Source organism: Callithrix jacchus, chromosome 6, assembly GCF_049354715.1.
Source record: "Callithrix jacchus isolate 240 chromosome 6, calJac240_pri, whole genome shotgun sequence".
In the NCBI taxonomy this organism is placed as follows: Eukaryota; Metazoa; Chordata; class Mammalia; order Primates; family Cebidae; genus Callithrix; species Callithrix jacchus.
The window spans coordinates 140,165,260-140,187,979 of NC_133507.1; the positions used below are offsets into that span (position 1 = coordinate 140,165,260).

A 22,720-nucleotide genomic window follows, 5' to 3' on the forward strand; every position below is an offset into this window, starting at 1 on the left:
AAGTGCTGCGATTACAGGCGTGAGCCACCGTGCCTGGCTGGAAACAATTTTTAAGAACATGTTCACCAAAAGATTCTTTTGGCTAAATTAAAAGGCAAGCAAGAAACTAGAGAAAAGTATCTCAAGTTACCAGCAAGTTACCAGCCTTAAGACATTAACTATATAAGCAATCCCAACAAATTAATTAAAAGCACACAAAAGACGACATAGCCAATAAATAGAGTTTTAAATGGTCTCTCTCACTGGTAATCAAAGAAACAAACTGTTTCCTTTTTTGTCAATCAAACTGATAGAGATCTCCATTAAGACTATAGCAGAGCATTGGGGAGAAATGGAGACTCAGGCACTCATGCATTGCAGGTGGGACTGTCCTTTAATGCAGCTTTTCTGGAAGGCAGTTTTCCTATTTGCGTCTTTGATTCAATGACCTCACTTTTTGGAATTTATCCCAAAGAGATAGTGGACTTAATCTAATGGCAAATATTTAGCAATGAGAATATTTACCACAGCATTCTTTGTAGTATCAAATAATTGGATGAAATTGGAAGTCCAATAATAAGCTATTGGTTACATAAACTGTGGTGGCTAATAAATTACTATAAAACAACCGAAATGAAGTTGCCGGGCGCAGTGGCTCACACCTGCAATCCCAGCACTTTGGGAGGCCAAGGCAGGATTGCTTGGGCCCAGGCATTTGAGAGCAGCCTGGGCAACATGGTGGAAACTCCATCTCTACCAAACAACAACAAAATTAGCCACACATGGTGGCTAATGCCTGTAATCCCAGCTACTTGGGAGGCTGAGGCAGGAGAATTGCTTGAACTTGGGAGGCGGAGGTTGCAGTGAGCTGAGATGGCACCACTGCAATCCAGCCTGAGTGACAGAGAGAGACTCCGTCACAAAAAAAAAAAGGGCCAGGCACAGTGGCCTGTGCCTATAGTCCCAGCTACTCGGGAGGCTGAGGTGGGAGGATTGCTTGAGCCTAGGAGTTCTGGGCTGTAGTGTGCTATGCCGATCAGGTGTCTGCACTAAGTTCGGCATCAATATGGTGACCTCCCGGGAGCAGGGGACCACCAGGTTGCCTAAGGAGGGGCGAACTGGCTCATGTCGGAAATGGAGCAGGTCAAAACTCCTGTGCTAATCTATAGTGGGATCGCACCTGTGAATAACCACTGCACTCCAGCCTGGGCAACATAGCGAGACCCCATCACTTGAAAAAAAAAAAGAAAAAGAAAAAAGGGCCGGGCATGGTGGTTCATGCCTGTAATCCTAGCACTTTGGGAAGCTAAGGCTGGCAGATCACTTGAGGTCAGGAGTTCGAGCCCACCCTGACCAACATGGTGAAACCCCGTCTCTATTCCCCACCCTCCAAAAAAAAAAAAAAAATATATATATATATATATATATATATATATATGCACATGCAGACAGGTTGATACATATAATGGACAATGACTTGAAAGAAATATCCAAAACAGTTCAGTGACAGTGATTTATCTGCAGAGTATCTCTGTAATGAAAATATAGGTGAGGTTTTTTCTGTGTGTGTGTTTTTTTTTTTTTTTTTTGAGATGGAGTCTCACTCTTTCACCGAGGCTGGAGTACAGTGGCACCATCTCGGCTCACTGCAACCTCTGCCTCCTGGGTTCAAGTGACTCTCCCGCCTCAGCCGCCCAAGTAGCTGGGACTACAGGCATGAACCACCACGCCTTACTAATTTTTGTATTTTTTTAGTAGAAATGGGTTTCATCACATTGGACAGGCTGGTCTTGAACTCCTGACCTCATGATCCACCCAACTCAGCCTCTCAAAGTGCTGGGATTACAAGCGTGAGCCACCACGCCCGGTCAAGTTTTTTTCCTTCCTTTTTCTTGTCCTTGTAATTGAGTGTAAATCTATATCTATATCTATACATATATAAACTCCTTTTTATTCACAAGAAAAAGTGTTATTTTTTTCTATTTTTCATAACCTGTGACATAGAAGACAGAATGGTATAGTTTTTTTTATTATTTGTTCTTTGTTATTTTATTTATTTATTTTGAGATGGAGTCTCACTCTATTGCTTGGGCTGAAGTACAGTGGTGTGATCTCAATTCATCATAACCTCTACTCCCAGGTTCAAGTGATTCTCCTGCCTCAGCCTCTGGAGTAGCTGAGACTACAGGCGCGAGCCACCATGCCTGGCTAATTTTTGTATTTTTAGTAGAGACAAGGTTTCACTATGATGGCCAAGGTTTCACTATGATGGTCTTGAACTCCTAACCTCGTGATCCACCCGCCTTAGCTAGCATTACAGGCATGAGTCACCAGACCTGGCCTATTTTTATTTTCCTATTTATATATGTGTATGTTTTTTGAGACAGAGCCTCGCTTCATCATCCAGGCTGGAGGGCAGTGGTGCCATTTTGGCTCACTGCAACCTCCGTCTCCCAGTTTCAAGTGATTCTCTTGTCTCAGCCTCCTTAGTAGGGGGATTACAGGCATATGCCACCACACACAGCAATATTTTAAAAAGCAAACAGCTGGGCGAGGTGGCTCACTCTTCTAATCCCAGTACTTTGGGAGGCTGAGGCTGGTGGATAACTTGAGGTCAGGAGATCGAGACCATCCTGGCCAACATGGTGAAACCTGGTCTCTACTAACAATACAAAAATTAGCTGGGTGTGGTGGCGCACGCCTGTCGTCCCAGCTACTCTGGAGGCTGAGACTGGAGAATCACTTGAACCCAGGAGGCAGAGGTTGCAGTGAGCCAAAATCACACCACTCCAGCCTGGCAACAGTTGAAACTCTGTCTAAAAAAATATATATATATATATCACCTCCAGTGTTTACTCCTTTTTCCAGACTACACGAGTGTGTCTACACATATACCACACACATGCCCACATGTGCACACATACACAACGGTCCTTTATCCACCACTTCAACCATGGTCTTAAAATACTACATGAAAAATTCTGGAAATAAACCATTCATAAGTTTTAAATTGCACAGTATTCAAGTACCATGATGGGATCTCCCGCCACCCCGGTCCATCCCACCCAAAACGTGAGTCGTCTTTTTGTCCAGTACCTCCACGCAGTGCAGGCTCCCTGACGGGCATTTAGCACTGTCTTGGCTATCGAAGCCACTGTTGAGGCCTTGCAGGGTTTGTGTTCAAAGTAACCGTTATTGGGCTGGACTTGGTGGCTCCAACCTATAATCCCAGCACTTTGGGAGGCCTAGGTGGGCAGATCACCTGAGGTTAGGAGTTTGAGACCAGCTTGGTCAACATGGTGAACCCCTGTCTCTAATAAAAATACAAAAAAAAGAGGTGGGCGGATTTAAAAAAACAAATGAGCTGGGTGTGGTGGTGCGTGCCTGTAGTCCCAGCTACTCAGGAGGCTAAGATGGGAGAATCACTTGAACCCCGGAGGCAGAGGTTGCAGTGAGCCAAGATCATGCCATTGCATTCCAGCCTGAGTGAGAGAGTGAGACTTCGTGTCAAAAAAAAAAAAAAATAGTAACCATTATTTTATTTATTTTATTATTGCTTACCTTCAACTGTCTTGATCGAGTTATACATTATTTTATTTTATTTTTTAATTTTAAAGATGGGGTCTCGCTATGTGGCCCAGGCTGGAGAGCAGTGGCTATTCACAGGTGCAATCCCACTACTGATCAGCACGGGAGTTTTGACCTGCTCCATTTCCGACCTGGGCTGTTTCACCCCTCTTTAGGCAACCTGGTGGTCCCCAGGAGGTCGCCATATTGATGCCAAACTTAGTGCAGACACCAGATTGGCATAGTGCGCTACAGCCCAGAACTCCTGGGCTCAAGCGATCCTCCCACCTCAGCCTCCTGAGTAGCTGAGACTACAGGCACGGGCCACCACGCCTGGCAGAAAGCATTATTTTAATAAATAATGCAAGAGTAGTGATGCTGGCAATTTGGATGTGCCAAAAAGAAGCCATAAAGTATTTCAAGTGAAAAGGTAATAGTTCTTAATATGGAAAGAAAAAAATTATCATATGCTGAGGTTGCTAAGATCTATGATAAGAATGCATCTTCAGGCTGGGCATGGTGGCTCACGTCTGTAATCCCAGCACTTTGGGAGGCCAAGGATCACAAGATCAGGAGATCGAGACCTTCCTAGCTAACACGGTGAAGCCCCACCTCTACTAAAAATACAAAAATTTAGCTGGGCATGTTGGCCCCTCCTTTTCTCAGTAGCCCCTGTAGTCCCAGCTACTCCGGAGGCTGAGGTAGGAATCGCTTGAACTTGGGAGGCGGAGGTTGCAGTGAGCCAAGATCGAGCCATGGCACTCCAGCCTGGGTGACGGAGCAAGACTACATCTCAGGAAAGAAGAAGAAGAAGAAAAAAAGAATCCTCTATTCATGAAATGGTGAGGAAGGAAAAATTAATTTTGCTGTTGCGTCTCAAACTCCAAAAGTATGGCCACAGTAAAGGATAAGAGCTTAGTGAAAATGGAAAAAGCTTAAATCTGTGGGTGGAAGACATGAACAGAAATGTGCTCCAGCTGACGGCAGCCGGGTTAGGTACTATCTGAAGTTTTAAGGCATCCTCTGCGGGTCTTGGAATGTATCCTGCCTTGGATAAGCGGGGACTACTGTACATTTGGTCTCCAGAACTCTTGGGAGGCTGTGATCAGGAGGAGAGGGTCTGCCCTCACCCAGTCCCTTCATCTCACCCTGGTAAGGAACAGGCTTTGGAGGTGACTAGAGAATTTCTGCAGTTTGGGAGGCAGCTGCCCAAGGTGCTGACTTTGCCTGTGGAGCTGGTCTCTCAGCGAGATCCACGCCAGAGACGGCTTCACTAATTTCCTGCCTGAGTGAGATGGATCCCCTAGAGTCAGGGGTCAGACATGGAAACCTTGGCTTCTGGGAGAAGGTAGCAGAGCAGAGTTCAAAGGCACTGGTTTATGGCATCTCATAAAAACTCCGGGTGGAGCCAGTGCCCCTGGGGGTGGAGAGGAAGAGCAGTTGTGCCCACAAGGGCCCTTGCTAAGTGAGGGTCATGCTGAGAAGAGACCTTTCATCTGTTCTGGGGATACCCCAAGTATAAGCCCCTGCATTCCTGGGTTTGGGGCTCCTGGAATTCCAGGGTCCTGCCTCTCCTTCTCCATGAAACATTCGCCCCAGGAAAGGTGGGAGGACAGCAGAGCCTCCTTCTCTTGGCTGGTAGGAGGAAAGGTTCAGGCGCCCCTCACCCTACCTGGACAGTACTGTCTGTCCGTGGTGAGAGCCTGGGCCCTGGGTAGAAAAGCACTGCATCCCTTGCTCTCTCAGAAGCCAAGGATGTGGCTGGGAGCAGTGGCTCATGCCTGTAATCCCAGCACTTTGGGAGGCCGAGTAGGTGGATCATTTGAGGTCAGGAGTTCAAGACCAGCCTGGCCAACCTGGTGAAACCCTGTCTCTACCAGCTGCACTCCAGCCTGGATGACAGAGCGAGACTCCATCTCAAAAAAAAGAAAAAAAGCCAAGGGTGGGGCACAGCAGCTCTGGTTGTCAGGCTGTTGCTGGGCTCTGGGCTCCCAGGGACCTGGCAGCACCTGCCTCCCCACCCCCTCACCTCTCTGGGGCCCTATCTTCCCTTATATGGTGAAGGCAGTTCCTAGAGGAGGGGAGGTGGGGACAAAGGTCGCTCTTCTGCAGCCAGCTTGCCACAACTCCCTGAGATCTCCCAGGTGGCAGCTGCCTCCCCAAGACAGGTAAGGCAACCTGGTGGGGACACATGGAGACTATAGGTGGTGTGAGGGGACTGGGGCCCCTCCTTTTCTCAGGCAACCTGGGGCCTCCCGGAGCACTGTGGTGCGGGCTCCAGAGGAAGGCTTGGCACTCTGGATAGTGTGAGAAGGGCTGTCCCAGTGTGTCTGCCCTGGGCCTCCAAGGAGAGACTTTGCAGGCCCTGCTGGAGACAATGGCTCTCTCAGTCTCAGGCTGGCGGCTAGCCCCATCACACTTGGGTGTCACCATCCCAATTGCCCTGGGATTTCTAGAGTTAAAATCAGGACAGTCCTGGGCAGACGGAGACTAGTTGGTCTCCCTGACCTCACTCCCCGAACCCCCTCCCCACCGGCTCCTCTCTTCGCCCATTTCTTCTCATCTGATGTGTTTTTTTCTATGTGTCACCATGCCTCTGACACTCCTGGGACTTCAGGGCCCCGCCTCCTGGATCCTAGCATATGAGCAACAGCCACCAGGAATTGAATGGAGGTGGCAGGGCCTTAGGTCCTGGGACATGCCGGGCCACCCTACCATGCACCTCTGCCCATCTCCCTCCACCCACAGCTGCCCCATTGGTTTCCCTGCCACTGTGCCCCACTTCGGCAGAACTAGGGCTGGGAGCTAGGTGCAGACCAAGCTCTGGACACACTGGGTACTGTCTTCTTGGGACATCATCTGCTGGGGCCTCCCACAGGCACTGAGAGGCAGAGCCTGTGGGCTGGAGGGTCTGGGCGGGTGTCCATTCCCTTTGCTATCACAGCAAGGGGCTGGGAAGCAGGAGTATGTCCTTTGTCTGAAGGGTGGGACTTCACCCCCACAGGCCCACCACATTCCTGTCCAGCTCAGAGCTGCGTTACTGGGAGGTGGGAGCCGCAGCAGCACCCCACATACCACAGAGCCATACCTCGAGTACAACAGGGCGCAGATAAGAAAGGCAAGGTGGGCCTGGCACAGGGGCTCACATGGGTAATCCCAGCAATTTGGGAGGCCAAGGTGGACGGATCACTTGAGGTCTGGAGTTAAAGATCAGCCTGACCAACATGGTGAAACCCAGTTTTTACTAAAAATCCTAATTAGCCAGGCATGGTAGTGCATGCCTGTAATCACAGCTACTTGGGAGGCTGAGGCAGGAGAATTGCTTGAACTGGGAGGTGGAGGTTGCAGTGAGCTGAGAATGTGCCATTGCAGTCCAGTCTGGGCAATAGTCTGTCAAAATAAAAGAGAGAAAGGAAAGAAGGAGGGAGGGAGGGAAGGAGCGGGGGAAGGAAGGAAGGAAGGAAGGAAGGAAGGAAGGAAGGAAGGAAGGAAGGAAGGAAGGAAGGAAGGAAGGAGGGAGGGAGGGAGGGAGGGAGGGAGGGAGGGAGGGAGGGAGGGAGGGAGGGAGGGAGGGAGGGAGGGAAGGAAGGAAGGAAGGAAGGAGGGAAGGAAGGAAGGAGGGAAGGAAGGAAGAAAGCGGGCAGGAGCCCAAACCCCTCCAAGGCCTTGGGAGGGTCCTCCTTCCATCCCACAGTTCAGCCTTTCAGCATCGTTGAGTATTTGTTGAGCATCTACTATGTGCTAGGAGCTAGGGGCTACAAAGACAAATATATTTATGTCTTGGAGCTCAGAGACCTCAGACTTACAACCAGGTTCTTTCATCACCATGTGGTCAGCAGACCAAGAGAGGGGACAGTCCAAGATGCCCAGGGGCCCTTTGTCCAGCCTGAGGATTCTGGGAAGGTCTCCTGGGAGAAATGAGACCTAAATTGAGTCTAGACGAGCATGTTAGTGTCAGGCAAGAGAAGAAAGGTGGGGAGAGCTCTCCAGGTGGGAGCAGCAAGAGCAGGCGTGGGGTGAGAGGCAGCATGGGGGAGGGGCTCACCAGCAGTGTGGCATTTGTAGAGGGCAGAGTGGCAGCAGAGAGGGGCCAGGGGGCTGTGTGTATCAGGGAGACTCAAGGGAGTTTAGGTGAACCAAAGGGCAGGATGCGGAGGAGTCCAGGATGCTGCACAGATGGTTGACTTTGGGGTCTTGGCGTGACGGTGCCCTTCCCGGTCTGGGGACATAGAAGAGAAAGTACCAGGAGTGGGGAAAGCCAGTGAGTTCAAGCTGAGGGAGAAGACAAATCCAAACCAGGGCCCATGGTGGCAGGGCTGGGGGCAGTGAGGGGCCCTGGTTTCCTGGCAGTTCAGGGAAGACAGGGGAAGTAAGGAGGGGGCCCTGCCAAGGGGTGGAGGAGAGGCGTCTGCTCTAAGCAACACGGGTAGAGGGCAGGAGCAGCTGGAGGGTATACAGCCTGTAGGGGGGCCACATCTCAGAGCTCCCACTCCTGAGTCCTCTTGGCCACCTTTGGCCTGTGGGGACTGGCCCCAATCCTGATTTCTCTCCAGGGGAGCACTGGCTTTTTCAAGTCCCTGCTCACCCAAATGCCTTCTGATGAGCAAGAAGTGCCTCCTCATGTCCACCCTCTACTCCTCTTGCTGCCAGTTACCCCTAGAATCAGCATGGTCCTGGGTGAGACTTTAGAGATCATTGATTTCGTTGACCCCCTCAGCTCAGATGAAGAAGGGAAGTGCACGTTCATGCAGCTAGTGAGTGTCAAAGAAAAAGGGGGATGGGGCTCATGCCTGCAATCCCAGCAGTTTGGGAGGCTAAAGTGGGCAGATCACCTGAGGTCAGGAGTTCGAGACCAGCCTGACTAACATGGTAAAATCCCGTCTCTACTAAAAATACAAAAATTAGCTGGGCATGGTGGCGCACACCTGTGATCCCAGCTACTCGGCAGGCTGAGGCAGGAGAATGGCTTGAACCTGGACGATAGAGTTTTCAGTGTGCCAAGATTGTGCCACTGTGCTTCAGTCTCAGCAGGAAGAGTGAAACTCCATCTCAAAATAAATAAATCCATAAAAGGGGGGACGGAGATAAAGGAGATGATAGAAATGAAACAAAACATTCTCCTCCTTTGTACCCAACTGGTTCTGCTGGACCAGGAATCCTGGGAGCCCTGGGGACTCGGTGAGTTGAAGAATACCTGATGGAGGAGGCCATGGTTGCCTGATGGAGGAGGCCTTAGCCAACAGGCCATCAGACAGGACCCAAGCCCAAGGGGCTCCTACAGATACACAGCAAGCTGCTGCTGATTGGTGGAGGAGGCTCTGATCAGAGACTGGGCAGGGCCTTGCCTCAAACTCCAGAATGCCAGGGAAGCAGCGGCCACCCCTCAGGACTCAGAAAAGGGAGGTTCCAAGTGCTAAAAGGCCAAGTCACTAAGAGGTGACTCAGAGTCAAGGTGCAAGGAGAGATTAGATAGTGAGATTTCAGGCTGTCAGCGAGTGGAGGCCTGACCTGTTGCCCGAATGCCCTTTCATTCTTTATTCACCAGTTCAAGGAGCATTCATGGAGGGCAGCTCCCCACCAGGCTGGTGAAAGGCTCCATGGAGATCCGGGTGGCCTCTGACCTGGTGAGGAGGAGCCTCAAAACTAGGGAGGAGAGGCCAGGCGCGGTGGCTCACGCCTATAATCCCAGCCCTTTGGGAGGTCGAGGCAGGCACATCACCTGAGGTGAGGAGTTTGAGACAAGCCTGGCTAATATGGTGAAACCCCGTTTCTACTAAAAATACAAAAAATTAACCAGGAGTGGTGGTGTGTGCCTCTAATCCCAGCTACTCGGAAGGCTGAGACAAGAGAATCGCTTGAACCCCCGAGGCAGAGGTTCAAGTGAGCCAAGATTGCACCATTGCACTCCAGCTTAGGCAACAAGAGTGAAACTCTTTTTAAAAAAAAAAAACTAGGGAGGAGAATAACTAAGAACAAGTGGCTCACTCTCTGCCCTGGCTCATATCAGAATCACTGGCGAGTTTTAAAAGCACCCATGCCCAGGCCCCACCCTGGCCTAATTAAATCAGAATCTCAGGGGATGCTGCCCAAGCATAGAGCATCAGTATGTTCAGAAGCTCCCCAGGTGATGCTGACGAGCAGCTGGAGCGAACACAGCTACAGGTTCAAGCAGAAAGCGCTGGCTGGGGCGATGGCTCATGCCTGTAATCCCAGCACTTTGGGAGGCTGTGGCAGGCGGATCACCTGAGGTCAGGAGTTTGAGACCAGCCTGGCCAACATGGCAAAACCTCATCTCTACTTAAAATACAAAATTAGCCAGGTGTGGTGGTGGGTGCCTGTAATCCCAACTACACGGGAGGCGAAGGGAGGAAAATTGCTTGAACCTGGGAGGTGGAGGTTGCAGTGAGCCAAGATCCATCCAGCCTGGGTGACAGAGCAAGATTCTATCTCAAAAAGAAAAAAAAGGAGAAAGGGCTGACAGCAGGAGAAAAGCTTGGGGAGGAAGGATTCCTTCCAGTTCAGCAGGCAGAGGGTGGTTCACGGTGGGAGGGTTCACTCTGTTCATTCATTCATTAATTCATTCATCTATCCCTCACTCCTTCCCTCCCCCTCTCTCTTTATCCAGCACAGTCACTGTGTTGGACACTGTGGATTTGGTACTAAACAAGCAGCAATGGTCCCTGAGTGGGGAGTAACTCTCTGTGCTCCCCGGGGCCCTGAGTCTGCGACCTGCTGGTACTGCTGGGAGTTCTCTAGGGCCAGGCTGGAAGGACGGCCTCTGAACCCAAGGTGCCCCTGCTCCCGCCACCTTCTCCCCTAGGCTCACTCACCATGACCAAGCTGAGCGCCCAAGTCAAAAGCTCTCTCAACATCACTACCCCAGGGCTGCAGATATGGAGGATTGAGGTGAGGCCCTGTCTGGGCGTGGGCAACGTGCAGGCCTGGGGTGGAGGGAGGGAAGGCAGAGGACTGGGCTTTCTCTTAGTTTTCTCTGCTCCTGTCCTGCGGCCCCCGAGAGTGCAGCCCCTTCACCTCCCACATCATCCACACCCCGGCTGGTCTCCCTTTCCCTTTTCTCCATTCCTTCCCCCTCTGCTTTCAACCTTCCTCTCCATTTCCTCTTCCTCACTCATCCCTTCCTTTTCCTCTCTCGAGTTCCCTTCTCCCACTCCTCACGCAGAGTTTCCTTCTCCCCTCTTCCTTTTCTCTCTTTTCATTCCTGGGCCCGGTGCTTTTTCTCCGACCCTTCCTCCTCCTGGGCCCTCCTCCTCCCAAGCCTAGGGGTCCTGATGGTCCCGGGCAGCCTCTCTGACCCCCCTTTCTCTCCTTAGGCCATGCAGATGGTACCTGTTCCTTCCAGCACCTTTGGGAGCTTCTTCGATGGTGACTGCTACATCATCTTGGCTGTGAGTCAGCGGCAGGGGAGGGAGGGGCCGAGCAGAGAGCAAAACCCACTATGGTGTCAGGGAGGAAACACAGGCTGGGGGCTATGGGGCGCGCCGGCCTGGCTTCACCTCAAGACAGAATTTACTGGGTGTGCTCAAGTGGCCCCCCTCGTGGTGGCTCTCCCTGCCCCTGATCCACTGAGCTCCCAGCTGAGGCCAACTTCTGTGGATTCACAGTCTTTGGGGCCCTTCTGAGTGTTGCCATGTCAGCCTAATTTGTGTCCACGTTCCCAAAATTCATAGTCATTTTTTTTTCAACATTTTCCAGATGGAGTCTTGCTCTGTCCACCAGGCTGGAGTGTGGTGGCACGATCTTGGTTCACTGCAACCTCCACCTCCAGGGTTCAAGCAATTCTCCTGCCTCAGTCTCTCAAGTAGCTGGGAAAACTGGCGCCTGCCACCACGCCCAGCTAATTGTTTTTGTATTTCTCAATAGGGACAGGTTTCTCCATGTTGGTGAGGCCGGCTGGTCTCGAACTCCTGATCTCAGGTGATCCAATCCACCCATTTCAGTCTCCCAAAGTGCTGGGATTACAGGTGTGAGCTACCATGCCCAGCCTCATAGTCATCTTCATATCGCCTTGATTTTCACCACACCCTGGTACCACCTGTACTATTAAGATATTTATGTGTTTTTCTTTATATTGACTCATTTTAATATTGTATTTTATTTTATTTATTATTTTTTTTGAGACAGTCTCACTCTGTCGCCCAGGCTGGAGTGCAGTGGCATGATCTTGGCTTAGTGCAATCTCTGCCTCCCGGGTTCAAGCAATTCTCATGCCTCATCCTCCCCAGTAGCTCAGATTACAGGTGACCGCCACCATGTCCAGCTATTTTTTTTTTTTTTTTTTTTAAAGACAGGGTTTCACCATGTTGGTCAGGCTGGTCTTGAACTCCTGACCTCAGGTGATCCGCCCACCTCGGCCTCCCAGAGTGCTGGGATTACAGGCGTGAGCCACCCGCGCCTGGCCGATTTTTTTTTTTTTTTTTTTTTTGAGACAGAGTCTCACTCTGTTGCCCAGGCTGGAGTGCAATGGTATGATCTTGGCTCACTGCAACCTCTGCCTCCCGGGTTCAAATGATTCTCCTGCCTCAGCCTCCCGAGTAGCTGGGACCACAGGCATGCACCACCACATCCACTAATTTTTGTATTTTTGGTAGAGACAGGGTTTCACTATGTTGGTCAGGATGATCTCAATCTCTTGACCTCGTGATCTACCTGCCTTGGCCTCCCAAAACGTTGGGATTACAAGCATAAGCCACCGCGCCCAGCCTAATTTTTGTATTTTTAGTAAAGATGGGGTTTCACCATGTTGGCCAGGCTGGTCTTGAACTCCTAACCTCAGATGATCTGCCTGCCTCTGCCTCCCAAAGTGCTGGAATTACAGGCGTGAGCCACCAAGCCTGGCACAAGCAAGTTCTTTCTTTCTAAGATGAGGCAAGGGAGGCCAGGAGAGGAGAAGCCACTTGCCACATGTCTCAGAGACTCAGTGGTAAAGTTGGGGGATGACTCAGGGCTCCTGACCACCAGCCCAGCACACTTGCCCTGTGCCAAGCTCCCCCATGGTCCTGGAAGGCACATGTGTGGGAGGTCACACAGAGCGGGAGGGGCTGTGGGAGCCCAGGGCCTCGGGTACACTGGACACCCTTTCCCTAGATCCACAAGACGGCCAGCAACCTGTCCTATGACATCCACTACTGGATTGGCCAGAACTCCTCCCAGGATGAGCAGGGGGCAGCTGCCATCTACACCACACAGATGGACGACTTCCTGAAGGGCCGGGCCGTGCAGCACCGCGAGGTCCAGGGCAATGAGAGCGAGGCCTTCCGAGGCTACTTCAAGCAAGGCATTGTGTAGGGAAGCGCGCTGCAGGCAGGGGAATGAGGATGAGGGGTAGGGACGGAGAGGTTGGGGCTGAACTGAAAAGGCAGGGACACCCAGGCCCGCTCAGGGCTGGGAAGAACACTCGGAGCTGGCGGAGGTGACCTGGGGCAGGGAAGGGGCCCTGAAGCTGTGGGGAGAGGCATGAGGGGGACCCTCAGGAGTTTTTGGTGGTTTTCCTTCACCTTTCCACTCCCCAACTCTTATTTCTGCCACTGCCTTGCCCTCGGTCTGGAGGTGTTCTGAAATTCTGTAACCCTTGTGAGTCTCTGGAAATCAGCCCCTACTTGAATGTCCTGGAGAGTGCAGTGCTAATCAAGGCCCCAACTCTGGCCGACAGGGAAATGGCTGCTCCCCCATCTCTAATACAGGCCTACCACACTAAAACCAAGACTGCTGGATTTTCTTTTTTTTTTTTCAGATGATGTCTTGCTCTGTTGCCCAGGCTGGAGTACAGTAGTGTGATCTCAGCTCACTGCAACCTCCGCCTCCTGGGCTCAAGCAATTCTCACGCCTCAGCCTCCCAGTAGCTGAGATTACAGGCATGCATCACCACGCCTGGCTAATGTTTCTATTTTCAGTAGAGACGGGGTTTCACCATGGGCAGGCTGATCTCGAACTCCTGACCTCAAGTGATCACCTGCCTCAGCCTCCCAGAGTGCTGGGTGCTGGGACTACAGGTGTGAGCCACTGCACCTGGCCCCACCTCAGCCTCTTGAGTAGCTGGGACCACAGGCCTGAGCCACCACACCAGATATATATATATATATATATATATATTTTTTTTTTTTTGAGACGGAGTCTTGCTCTGTCACCCAGGCTGGAGTGCAGCGGTGGGGCGCTGCAAACTCTGCCTCCTGGGTTGAAGGGATTCTCCTGCCTCCGCCTCCCAAGTAGCTGAGATTACAGGCGCCCACCACAACACTCAACTAATTTTTGTATTTTTATATTTTTAGTAGAGACGGGTTTCATTATGTTGGCCAGGCTGGTCTCAAACTCCTGACCTCATGATCCACCCACCTTGGCCTCCTAAAGTGCTGCGATTATAAGCGTGAGCCAGTGCACCCAGCCTGAGCTAATTTTTTAATATATATAGATAGATAGATTGTGGGGACAAGAGTCTTCCTCTGTTGCCCAGGCTTGTCTCAGACTCCTGAGCTTAAGTGATTCTCCTACCTCAGCCTCCCAAAGTCCTGGGATTACAGGTATGAGCCCACACTGCTGGCTTTTCTGTATGAGTTGAAGTTTTGGCCTAGCTTTCCCCAGGGAAACACACACTCTAGACCTGAGTTGTTACTGACTTGTAGAACAGGACTGGGGCTCTCTAGCCACAATCCCCACCACTTCCCCCACCTCCACAACCTTTTTTTTTGAGACAGCATCTTGGCTTTGCCACCAGGCTGTGGTTCGATCTCAGCTCGCTGTAACCTCCGCCTCCCAAGTTCAAGTGATTCTCCTGCCTCAGCCTCCTGAGTAGCTGGGACCACAGGCACACACCACCATGCCCAGCCAATTTTTGTATTTTTAGTAGAGATGGGGTTTCACCATGTTGGCCACGATGGTCTCAATCTCTTGACCTCGTGATCTGCCCACCTCAGTCTCCCAAAGTGCTGGGATTACAGGCGTGAGCACCGCGCCCAGCCCTACCCCTCTTTTTTGTCTCGCTCCTCTCTTCCCCACGCTACAGCAGTCATCCACTCCCAGGGGCACTGGAGTGGCACCTCTTTCTTCTTTTCTTCCACTCTGATCCCCTGTCCTCAGGATTCTGTCCTCGTTTATTAACACATTTCCTTTTTTTTTTTTTTTTTTTTGAGATGGAGTCTCACTCTCTCGCCCAGGCTGGCATGCAGTAGTGCGATCTCGGCCCACTGCAAACCTCCACCTCCCAGGTTCAAGCGATTCTCCTGCCTCAGCCTCCCAAGTAGCTGGGACTACAGGTGTGCACTGCCATGCCTAGCTAACTTTTGTATTTTTAGTAGAGATGGGGTTTCGCCATGTTGGTCAGGCTGGTCTGAAACTCCTGACCTCAAATGATCCATCCACCTTGGCCTCCCAAAGTGCGGGGATTACAGGGGTGAGCTACCGCACCTGGCCTGTTAAGACATTACCCACTATTCATATATCATGACCCTATCTTTGCAGGCATCTCCATAGGGCAGGGACTTGGGTGAGGTGAGTGAGGATCTAGGTTGCAGTTTTGTTTTGTTTTGAGATGGAGTTTCGCTCTTGTTGCCCAGGCTGGAGTGCAGTGGTGCGATCTTGGCTCACTGCAACTTCCACCTCCCGGGTTCAGGTGATTCTCCTGCCTCAGCCTCCCAAGTAGCTGATATTACAGGTACCCGCCACCACACCCAGCTAATTTTTATATTTTTGGTAGAAATAGGGTTTTACCATGTTGCCCAGGCTGGTCTCAAACTCCTGACCTCAGGTGATTCGCCTGCCTCAGCCTCCCAAAGTGCTGGGATTACAGGTGTGAGCCACCACACCCAGCTTAGGGTGCAGTTTTTTTTGTTTTTTTTTAATAGCGGTTTTATTCTGCCCAGTTCCTATCAGAGGGTACATAACAGAGGAGGGGAATTACCAGGATTTCCCAGTATACCAAATCGCTGGTAGGCCTAAATACAGGAACTTTTAAATTATCATGGTTATACCTAAACATTGCCACTCCCCTACCCTAGCCCCACAAAAGTGAGAGAGCTTGTCAAGGCAAAGTTTTTTTTTAATTGCATTTTAGGTTTTGGGGTACATGTGAGGAACATGCAAGATTGTTGCATAGGTACACACATGGCAGTGTGATTTGCTGCCTTCCTCCCCATCACCTATATCTGGCATTTCTCCCCATGCTATCTCTCACCAACTCTCCACCCCCCACTGTCCCTCCCCTGTTTCCCCGGCAGACCCCAGTGTGTGATGCTCCCCTCCCTGTGTCCATGTGTTCTCGTTGTTTAACACCCACCTATGAGTGAGAACAGGTGGTGTTTGATTTTCTGTTCTTGTGTCAGTTTGTTGAGAATGATGGTTTCCAGGTTCATCCATGTCCCTGCAAAGGACACAAACTCATTGCTTTTCATGGCTGCATAATATTCCATGGTGTATATGTGCCACATTTTCCCTGTCCAGTCTATTATTGATGGGCTTTGGGTTGGTTCCAGGTCTTTGCTATTGTAAACAGTGCTGCAATGAACATTCGTGTGCATGTGTCCTTATAGTAGAACGATTTATAGTCCTTTGGATATATACCCAGTAATGGGATTGCTGGGTCAAATGGAATTTCTATTTCTAGGTTTTTGAGGAATTGCTGCACTCTCTTACACCAACAGTGTAAAAGTGTTCCTATTTCTCCACATCCTCTCCAGCATCTGTTGTCTCCTGATTTTTTAATGATCGCCATTCTAACTGGCGTGAGATGGTATCTCAATGTGGTTCTGATTTGCATCTCTCTAATGACCAGTGATGATGAGCATTTTTTCATATGTTTGTTGGCCTCATGTATGTCTTCTTTTGTAAAGTGTCTGTTCATATCCTTTGCCCACTTTTGAATGGGTTGTTTGTTTTTTTCTTGTAAATCTGTTTTAGTTCTTTGTAGATTCTGGATATCAGCCCTTTGTCAGATGGGTAAACTGCAAAAATGTTTTCCCATTTTGGTTGCTGATTCACTCGGATGACTGTTTCTTTTTCTGTGTAGAAGCTGTGGAGTTTGATTAGGCCCCATTTGTCTATTTTGGCTTTTGTTGCCAATGCTTTTGGTGTTTTGGTCATGAAGTCCTTGCCTATGCCTATGTCCTAAATGGTTTTGCCTAGACTTTCTTCTAGGGTTTTTATGGTGTTAGGTCTTGTGTTGAAGTCTTTAATCCATCTGGAGTTAATTTTAGTGTAAGGTGTCAGGAAGGGGTCCAGTTTCTGCTTTCCACACATGGCTAGCCAGTTTTCCCAACACCATTTATCAAACAGGGAATCTTTTCCCCATTGCTTGTTTTTGTTAGGGTGCAGTTTTTTTTTTTTTTAGACGGAGTTTCGCTTGTTACCTAGGCTGGAGTGCGATAGCGCAATCTTGGCTCACCGCAACCTCCGCCTCCTGGGTTCAGGCAATTCTCCTGCCTCAGCCTCCTGAGCAGCTGGGATTACAGGCACACACCACCATGCCCAGCTAATTTTTTTATATTTTTAGTAGAGACGGGGTTTCACCATGTTGACCAGGATGGTCTCGATCTCTTGACCTCGTGATCCACCTGCCTCAGCCTCCTAAAGTGCTGGGATTACAGGCATGAGCCAACGCGCCCAGCAGTGTTAGGGTGCAGATTTTAAGGTCGCTGTAACTGTCAGGGTGTGCAAGGGCACGCCACAGGCCGACCTGACAGTGCAGGACTCCCTAAAGTTTGCGCCCTCAGCACCTCATTCACCTCACCTAGTCCCAGCCTGGCCCTCACATGGCTCCAGCTCGGCAGCTGGGACCTGGGAGAACAGGGACCAGGCACACCTCCCAGCCCACTCCCTCGGATCAGCTCACCTCTCTTCTCAGGATCCAGAAAGGGGGCGTGGCTTCTGGCATGAAGCATGTGGAGACCAACTCCTTTGATGTCCAGAGGCTGCTGCATGTCAAGGGCAAGAGGAACGTGGTAGCTGGAGAGGTAGGCAGGCCCCGCTGGAGCATCGGCCAGGGCTGTGAGGCCCAGGATAGAGGGCAGGGGCTGAGGAGGGGTGAGAGGCAGGGAGCGGTGGCCAAGATGATGGATGATAGGTGAGCTCTGAGTGGGGTCTGCACCTTCCCTGTGGCTCCCTAGGTAGAGATGTCCTGGAAGAGTTTCAACCGGGGGGATGTTTTCCTCCTGGACCTCGGGAAGCTAATCATCCAGTGGAACGGACCTGAAAGTAACCGCATGGAGAGACTCAGGGTAACCTGCCCATGCACCACACCTCCCTCTCAAATCCTAGCCTACCCCCGCCTGCTCCTGCAGACCCAGCACCTATGCCCGTCGGCTCCCTTTCCCTAGGCCTCTCCCTGCTGACTGCTGGGGACAGCGGTTGTAGGTGGATCTGTCTCCATGTGTTTGGGGCAGGCGTGCGTGTTGGAGTTTGCATGTGTGTGCTTGCGGCCAGTCCACTCAGATAGAATGAGTGCTTACAATGTGGCAGAGCCTGTGCCCAGCCTTGTTGATCCAGCAGTGAATGAAACTGGCATGGGCATGCACGTGTTTCTACTTGCAGTATATTGACGCGTGCACTGTGAGGCTGCAAGCATGTTTTGGGGCAAAGAGATTGAGTACTGTGATCCTTGGGGCTGGGCTCTAGTCCTAAACTGTGAGGTCTAAGCACACATTTCCCACGCTGTCAGAACAGAAGACCCAGCAAGCCTGCTCTCCCAGCTACCTCTCCCCTGGTTTCCTTACATGGCTTAAAAGTGTGGTCCCTCCAATGGGAAAAGCAGGGCAGGGGACTCAACCCTTGTGGCTGCTGCAGGTGATCCGGGCTTGTCTGGCAGGGTATGGGGTGGCAGACACTGCCTTTTCCCCCACTCCTCCCGACGGGTTACCAGGGGCCTTCCTGCAGGGCATGACTCTGGCCAAGGAGATCCGAGACCAGGAGCGAGGAGGGCGCACCTACATAGGTGTGGTGGATGGAGAGAATGAATCGGCATCTCCGCAGCTGATGGAGGTGATGAACTACGTGCTGGGCAAGCGCCGTGAGCTGAAGGCAGCTGTGCCCGACACGGTGGTGGAGCCGGCGCTCAAGGCCGCACTCAAGCTGTACCAGTGAGAACCCAGTGGGGTCTTCCTGGGTGCTGGGGACTCCCCGGGGGCAGGTGCCCTGGCTGAGGGGCATGGGTTCCCTCCCCATCTATGCCTTGCTTCTGTCCTGCAGTGTGTCTGACTCCGAGGGGAATCTGGTGATGAGGGAAATCGCCACGCGGCCGCTGACGCAAAACCTGCTCAGTCACGAGGTGAGAGGGTCTGGAGACCCCGAGCCCACTGCAGCATGGCCCCCTCTCCCTCAAGCAGAAAAATTCCAGGAGGTTGGGGTGGGCATGGGAGGGAGAGACTTGTGTGTGTGTGTGTGAGGCTGTCCCAGTCCAGCACTTCCAGCTCCATCAGACTCTTAACCTCTCCGGACTCTAGGACTGTTACATCCTGGACCAGGGGGGCCTGAAGATTTACGTGTGGAAGGGGAAGAATGCCAATGAGCGGGAGAAGAAGGGAGCCGTGAACTATGCACTGGTAGGGGTGGGGGCCCAGGAGGAGGGCAGAGTGATGGGAGAGAGAACAGCATGGGGTGGGCAGGCAGATTCAGACCAGAGCACAGCACCAGGCAGAGGCAGGGAAGGCTGGGAGGGGCAGGATGGGGACTGGGCACGGCCCAATGGGAGGAGCTGAAGGACCATTCTGTAGTCATCTTGGGGGTTTTCTGCACACCAGGGAGCCATCCACCAGGCAACCATGGGGCCACCTCAAGATGTGGGCTCTCACCTCCCGGCACCTGAGCTGGGTTTAGAGAAGGGAAGGAGAGCTGGCACAGTGGCTCACACCTGTGATCCCAGCACTTTGGGAGGCCGAGGTGGGTGGATCACAAGGTCAGAGTTTGAGACCAGCCTGGCCAATATGGCAAAACCCTGTCTCTACTAAAAATACAAAAATTAGCTGGGTGTGGTGGCAGGCACCTGTAGTCCCAGCTACTCAGGAGGCTGAGGCAAGAGAGAATTACTTGAACCCAGGAGGCAGAGGTGCAGTGAGCCACTGCATTCCAGCCTGGGTGACAGAGCAAGACTCCATCTCAAAAAAAAAAAAGAAGGTAAGGGAAGGAGAAATGGAGGGAGGCTGGCTTCCTACAAAAGGGGATTGGGTCAGCTTAGACGAGGGCCAAGTCAGAGTTTGGGGTCATTGCTGGGGCTGGAGATGTAACCCTAACTGGCTTGGGGCCAGTGTTGGATAGGGGACTGGGCATTAGGGTTAGCATGAGGTAGGGTCACACTAGGAATTAGATTTGGCTTTGGGATTGGGGTCAGAGTTGGGTTTGGGTATTAGATTGAGGTCACAGTGAGGCTTGAGGCCAGTGTTAGGTTCATGGTATATCAGGTTTGACCTCGATGTTGGGGTCAGGGTAGGGTTAGGTTGGGAATTGGCATCGGCACTGGGTTTGGGTTCAGGTTTGGTACCAGGGGTAGATCTGATGGTGGATCTGGTTGGGGTTAGAGCCAGATTTGGCTTGCATTGGGAGTGGGGACCAGGGGAGGGGCATAGCTTCCAGCCACCCATTTCTCTTTCCAGAACTTCATCAAAGCCAAGCAGTACCCACCAAGCACACAGGTGGAGGTGCAGAATGACGGGGCAGAGTCGGCCGTCTTTCAGCAACTCTTCCAGAAGTGGACCGTGCCCAACCGGACCTCAGGCCTGGGCAAAACCCACACTGTGGGCTCCGTGGGTGAGAGCCAGGCGGGGGCAGTGAGGGAGCCAGGATCCAGGGGCTAGGCCAGGAGAGCCACTTGGTCCAGCCCCTACTGTCCTTCCCGACATGCATCTTCCACAAAGACTTTTACGCTGGCTCTGGGCTTATCCCAATGGGTCAGGACATGGACAAACTCCAATTGTAACAAAAAGGGAGCTGAGAGTGTCGGGCACAGTGGTGCATGCCTCTAATCTCAGCACTTTGGGAGGCCGTGGCGGGTGGATCACCTGACCAGCCTAACACGGTGAAACCCCATATCTATGAAATACCAAAAAAAAAAAAAAAAAAAAAAAATAGCCAAGTGTGGTGGCACATGCCATGCCTGTAATCCCAGCTACTCGGGAGGCTGAGGCAGGAGAATCGCTTGAATTCAGGAGGTGAAGGTTGCAGTGAGCTGAGCGAAGGTTGCAGTGAGCCCATTGTACTCCAGCCTGGGCAACAAGAGTGAAACGCCATCTCAAAAAAAAAAAAAAAAAAAAAAAAATCGGGGGAGCTGAGAGTGATGTTTCATTTGGGATAGGGTTGGGCCTCCCTGGAAACCAAATAGCTTCAGCCTCTTACCAGCCAGTATTTGCTGAGGGCAAGCTTGGTGCCTGGCAGCTGGGGGAGGAGAAACAAAAATGTGTAGCCCTCATCATCACAGAGCTTCCTCCTGAGCTTGGAGACAAGGTCAAGGCTTGAAGTCTGAATGCTGCAGGGTCAGGATGGAGTAGATCAGTAAAGCCACAGTCTTGCTCTTGTGCTGCTTCTGGCTCCCTGGGAGGCACTAATGAAGCAGGAGTCTTAGAAGCAGGGATGTATGGTTCTCTACTGTAGCTGTGGCACATTCTATGCAACCAGGTAAACTACTGAATCTCTCTTGCTTCAGTTTCCTCATCTGAAAATTGGTCTAAGAATTGTAGCCGCCATTCAGGGCTGTTGTGAGGACCTGAGGGACCTCTGCTGGTGACAATTGGTGTCATGATTTCTCCTACTCTAGCCAAGGTGGAGCAGGTGAAGTTCGATGCCTCGTCCATGCATGTCCAGCCTCAGGTGGCTGCCCAGCAGAAGATGGTGGATGATGGGAGTGGGGACGTGCAGGTATGTGAGGGCAGAGAGGCCCATGCTGGGTGGAGCAGGGATGGTGGAGCCTGTTCTGGACCTCACCCTGGCCTAATACTGGCCCTAGGTGTGGCGCATTGAGGACCTAGAGCTGGCACCTGTGGATTCCAAGTGGCTAGGCCACTTCTATGGGGGCGACTGCTACCTGCTGCTCTACACCTACCTCATCGGCGAGAAGCAGCACTACCTACTCTACATCTGGCAGGTAAGGTCCCGCCCTGTCCCACCTAGAGCACAGCTGGCTTAGCGCCACCTTGTACATACTCCTGCTAAGTGGCCATCACCCTTGGGTTGAATTCCTCTGGGGATGGGGAGCTCACCCCTTAAAGATGGACTGCCTTGGCTACGAGGTCCCACTAGTACCCCATTCACAGCCCTTTTCCTTTTGGTTCTCTGAGTCTCTCTTCCAATTTTAATTGCCTTCTGCACATTCTTGTCACCTGCTCTGCCCGTGGGTTTTTGTGTCTAGAAGGAACAGGGAGGTGCTGGGAGTCAGTGGTGTGGGGCCTGTGATGCTTCGCTGAGGGAGGAGCAGAAAGGAGAGGAGGAAGTTCAGGGTCAAGGCTGGGGTTGCAGGCAGGTCAGGGCTGGTCTGGGTCTGGGAAAGAATTAGGTTTGAGGTTGAGGTCAGAACTGAGGTCTGGGTCAGATCAGGGTTGTGGCTGTTTCACAGCAGAGTCTGGTGGGGAAGACAATTAGGTTTAGAACCAGATTAGAATTGGGGATGAAGTTGTTGCTGAGGCTGAGGATGGGGTTAGAAGTGGGAGCTGACCCTATCCCACTCACTCCCTCCTGCTTATCCCCAGGGCAGCCAGGCCAGCCAAGATGAAATTGCTGCATCAGCTTATCAAGCTGTCATCCTCGACCAGAAGTACAATGGTGAACCAGTCCAGATCCGGGTCCCAATGGGCAAGGAGCCGCCTCATCTTATGTCCATCTTCAAGGGACGCATGGTTGTCTACCAGGTATGGCTCCTGAACTGAGGCGAGACAGGCATCCAGGAGATGAGGAAGGGGGTGGGTGGTAAAGGCAGGGCTTGGGGTGAAGCCCATTCTTCATAGGAGACTACCCTGGAGGCTCTATCACCTATGTGTAACTGGTAATAGAAACAACCCATTTGGTTACTTTAGAAATATGTGTAATTGGGCCGGGTGCAGTGGCTCATGCCTGTAATCCCAGCACTTTTGGAGGCTGAGGTGGGTGAATCACCTGAGGTCAGGAGTTCAAGACCAGCTTAGCCAACATGGTGAAACCCCATCTCTACAAAAATACAAAAATTAGCCGGGCATGATGGCTGGTGCCTGTA

The 22,720-nt window shown here is 51.7% G+C and overlaps 1 protein-coding gene across 3 annotated transcripts in view; it reads left to right on the top strand.

Annotated features, from left to right (window-relative positions):
- The first annotated feature begins 5,668 nt into the window (after positions 1 to 5,668).
- VIL1 (villin 1) overlaps positions 5,669 to 22,720 on the top strand; it is a 34,911-nt gene continuing 17,859 nt past the window's right edge. The window contains exons 1-13 of one of the 3 annotated variants that reach the window (XM_035305688.3): positions 5,669 to 5,714; positions 10,367 to 10,452; positions 10,878 to 10,952; positions 12,652 to 12,848; positions 17,396 to 17,504; positions 17,658 to 17,768; positions 18,424 to 18,626; positions 18,736 to 18,814; positions 18,990 to 19,088; positions 20,136 to 20,289; positions 21,293 to 21,393; positions 21,482 to 21,619; positions 22,221 to 22,379. In XM_035305688.3, coding sequence (XP_035161579.1) covers positions 10,378 to 10,452; positions 10,878 to 10,952; positions 12,652 to 12,848; positions 17,396 to 17,504; positions 17,658 to 17,768; positions 18,424 to 18,626; positions 18,736 to 18,814; positions 18,990 to 19,088; positions 20,136 to 20,289; positions 21,293 to 21,393; positions 21,482 to 21,619; positions 22,221 to 22,379 — 1,500 coding nt within the window. In that variant the 5' untranslated portion in view covers positions 5,669 to 5,714; positions 10,367 to 10,377. Of the gene's footprint in view, positions 5,715 to 9,151; positions 9,271 to 10,364; positions 10,453 to 10,877; positions 10,953 to 12,651; positions 12,849 to 17,395; positions 17,505 to 17,657; positions 17,769 to 18,423; positions 18,627 to 18,735; positions 18,815 to 18,989; positions 19,089 to 20,135; positions 20,290 to 21,292; positions 21,394 to 21,481; positions 21,620 to 22,220; positions 22,380 to 22,720 lie in introns of those variants that run through there. The other 2 variants (XM_054257928.2, XM_078328558.1) reach the window with 2 other exon arrangements.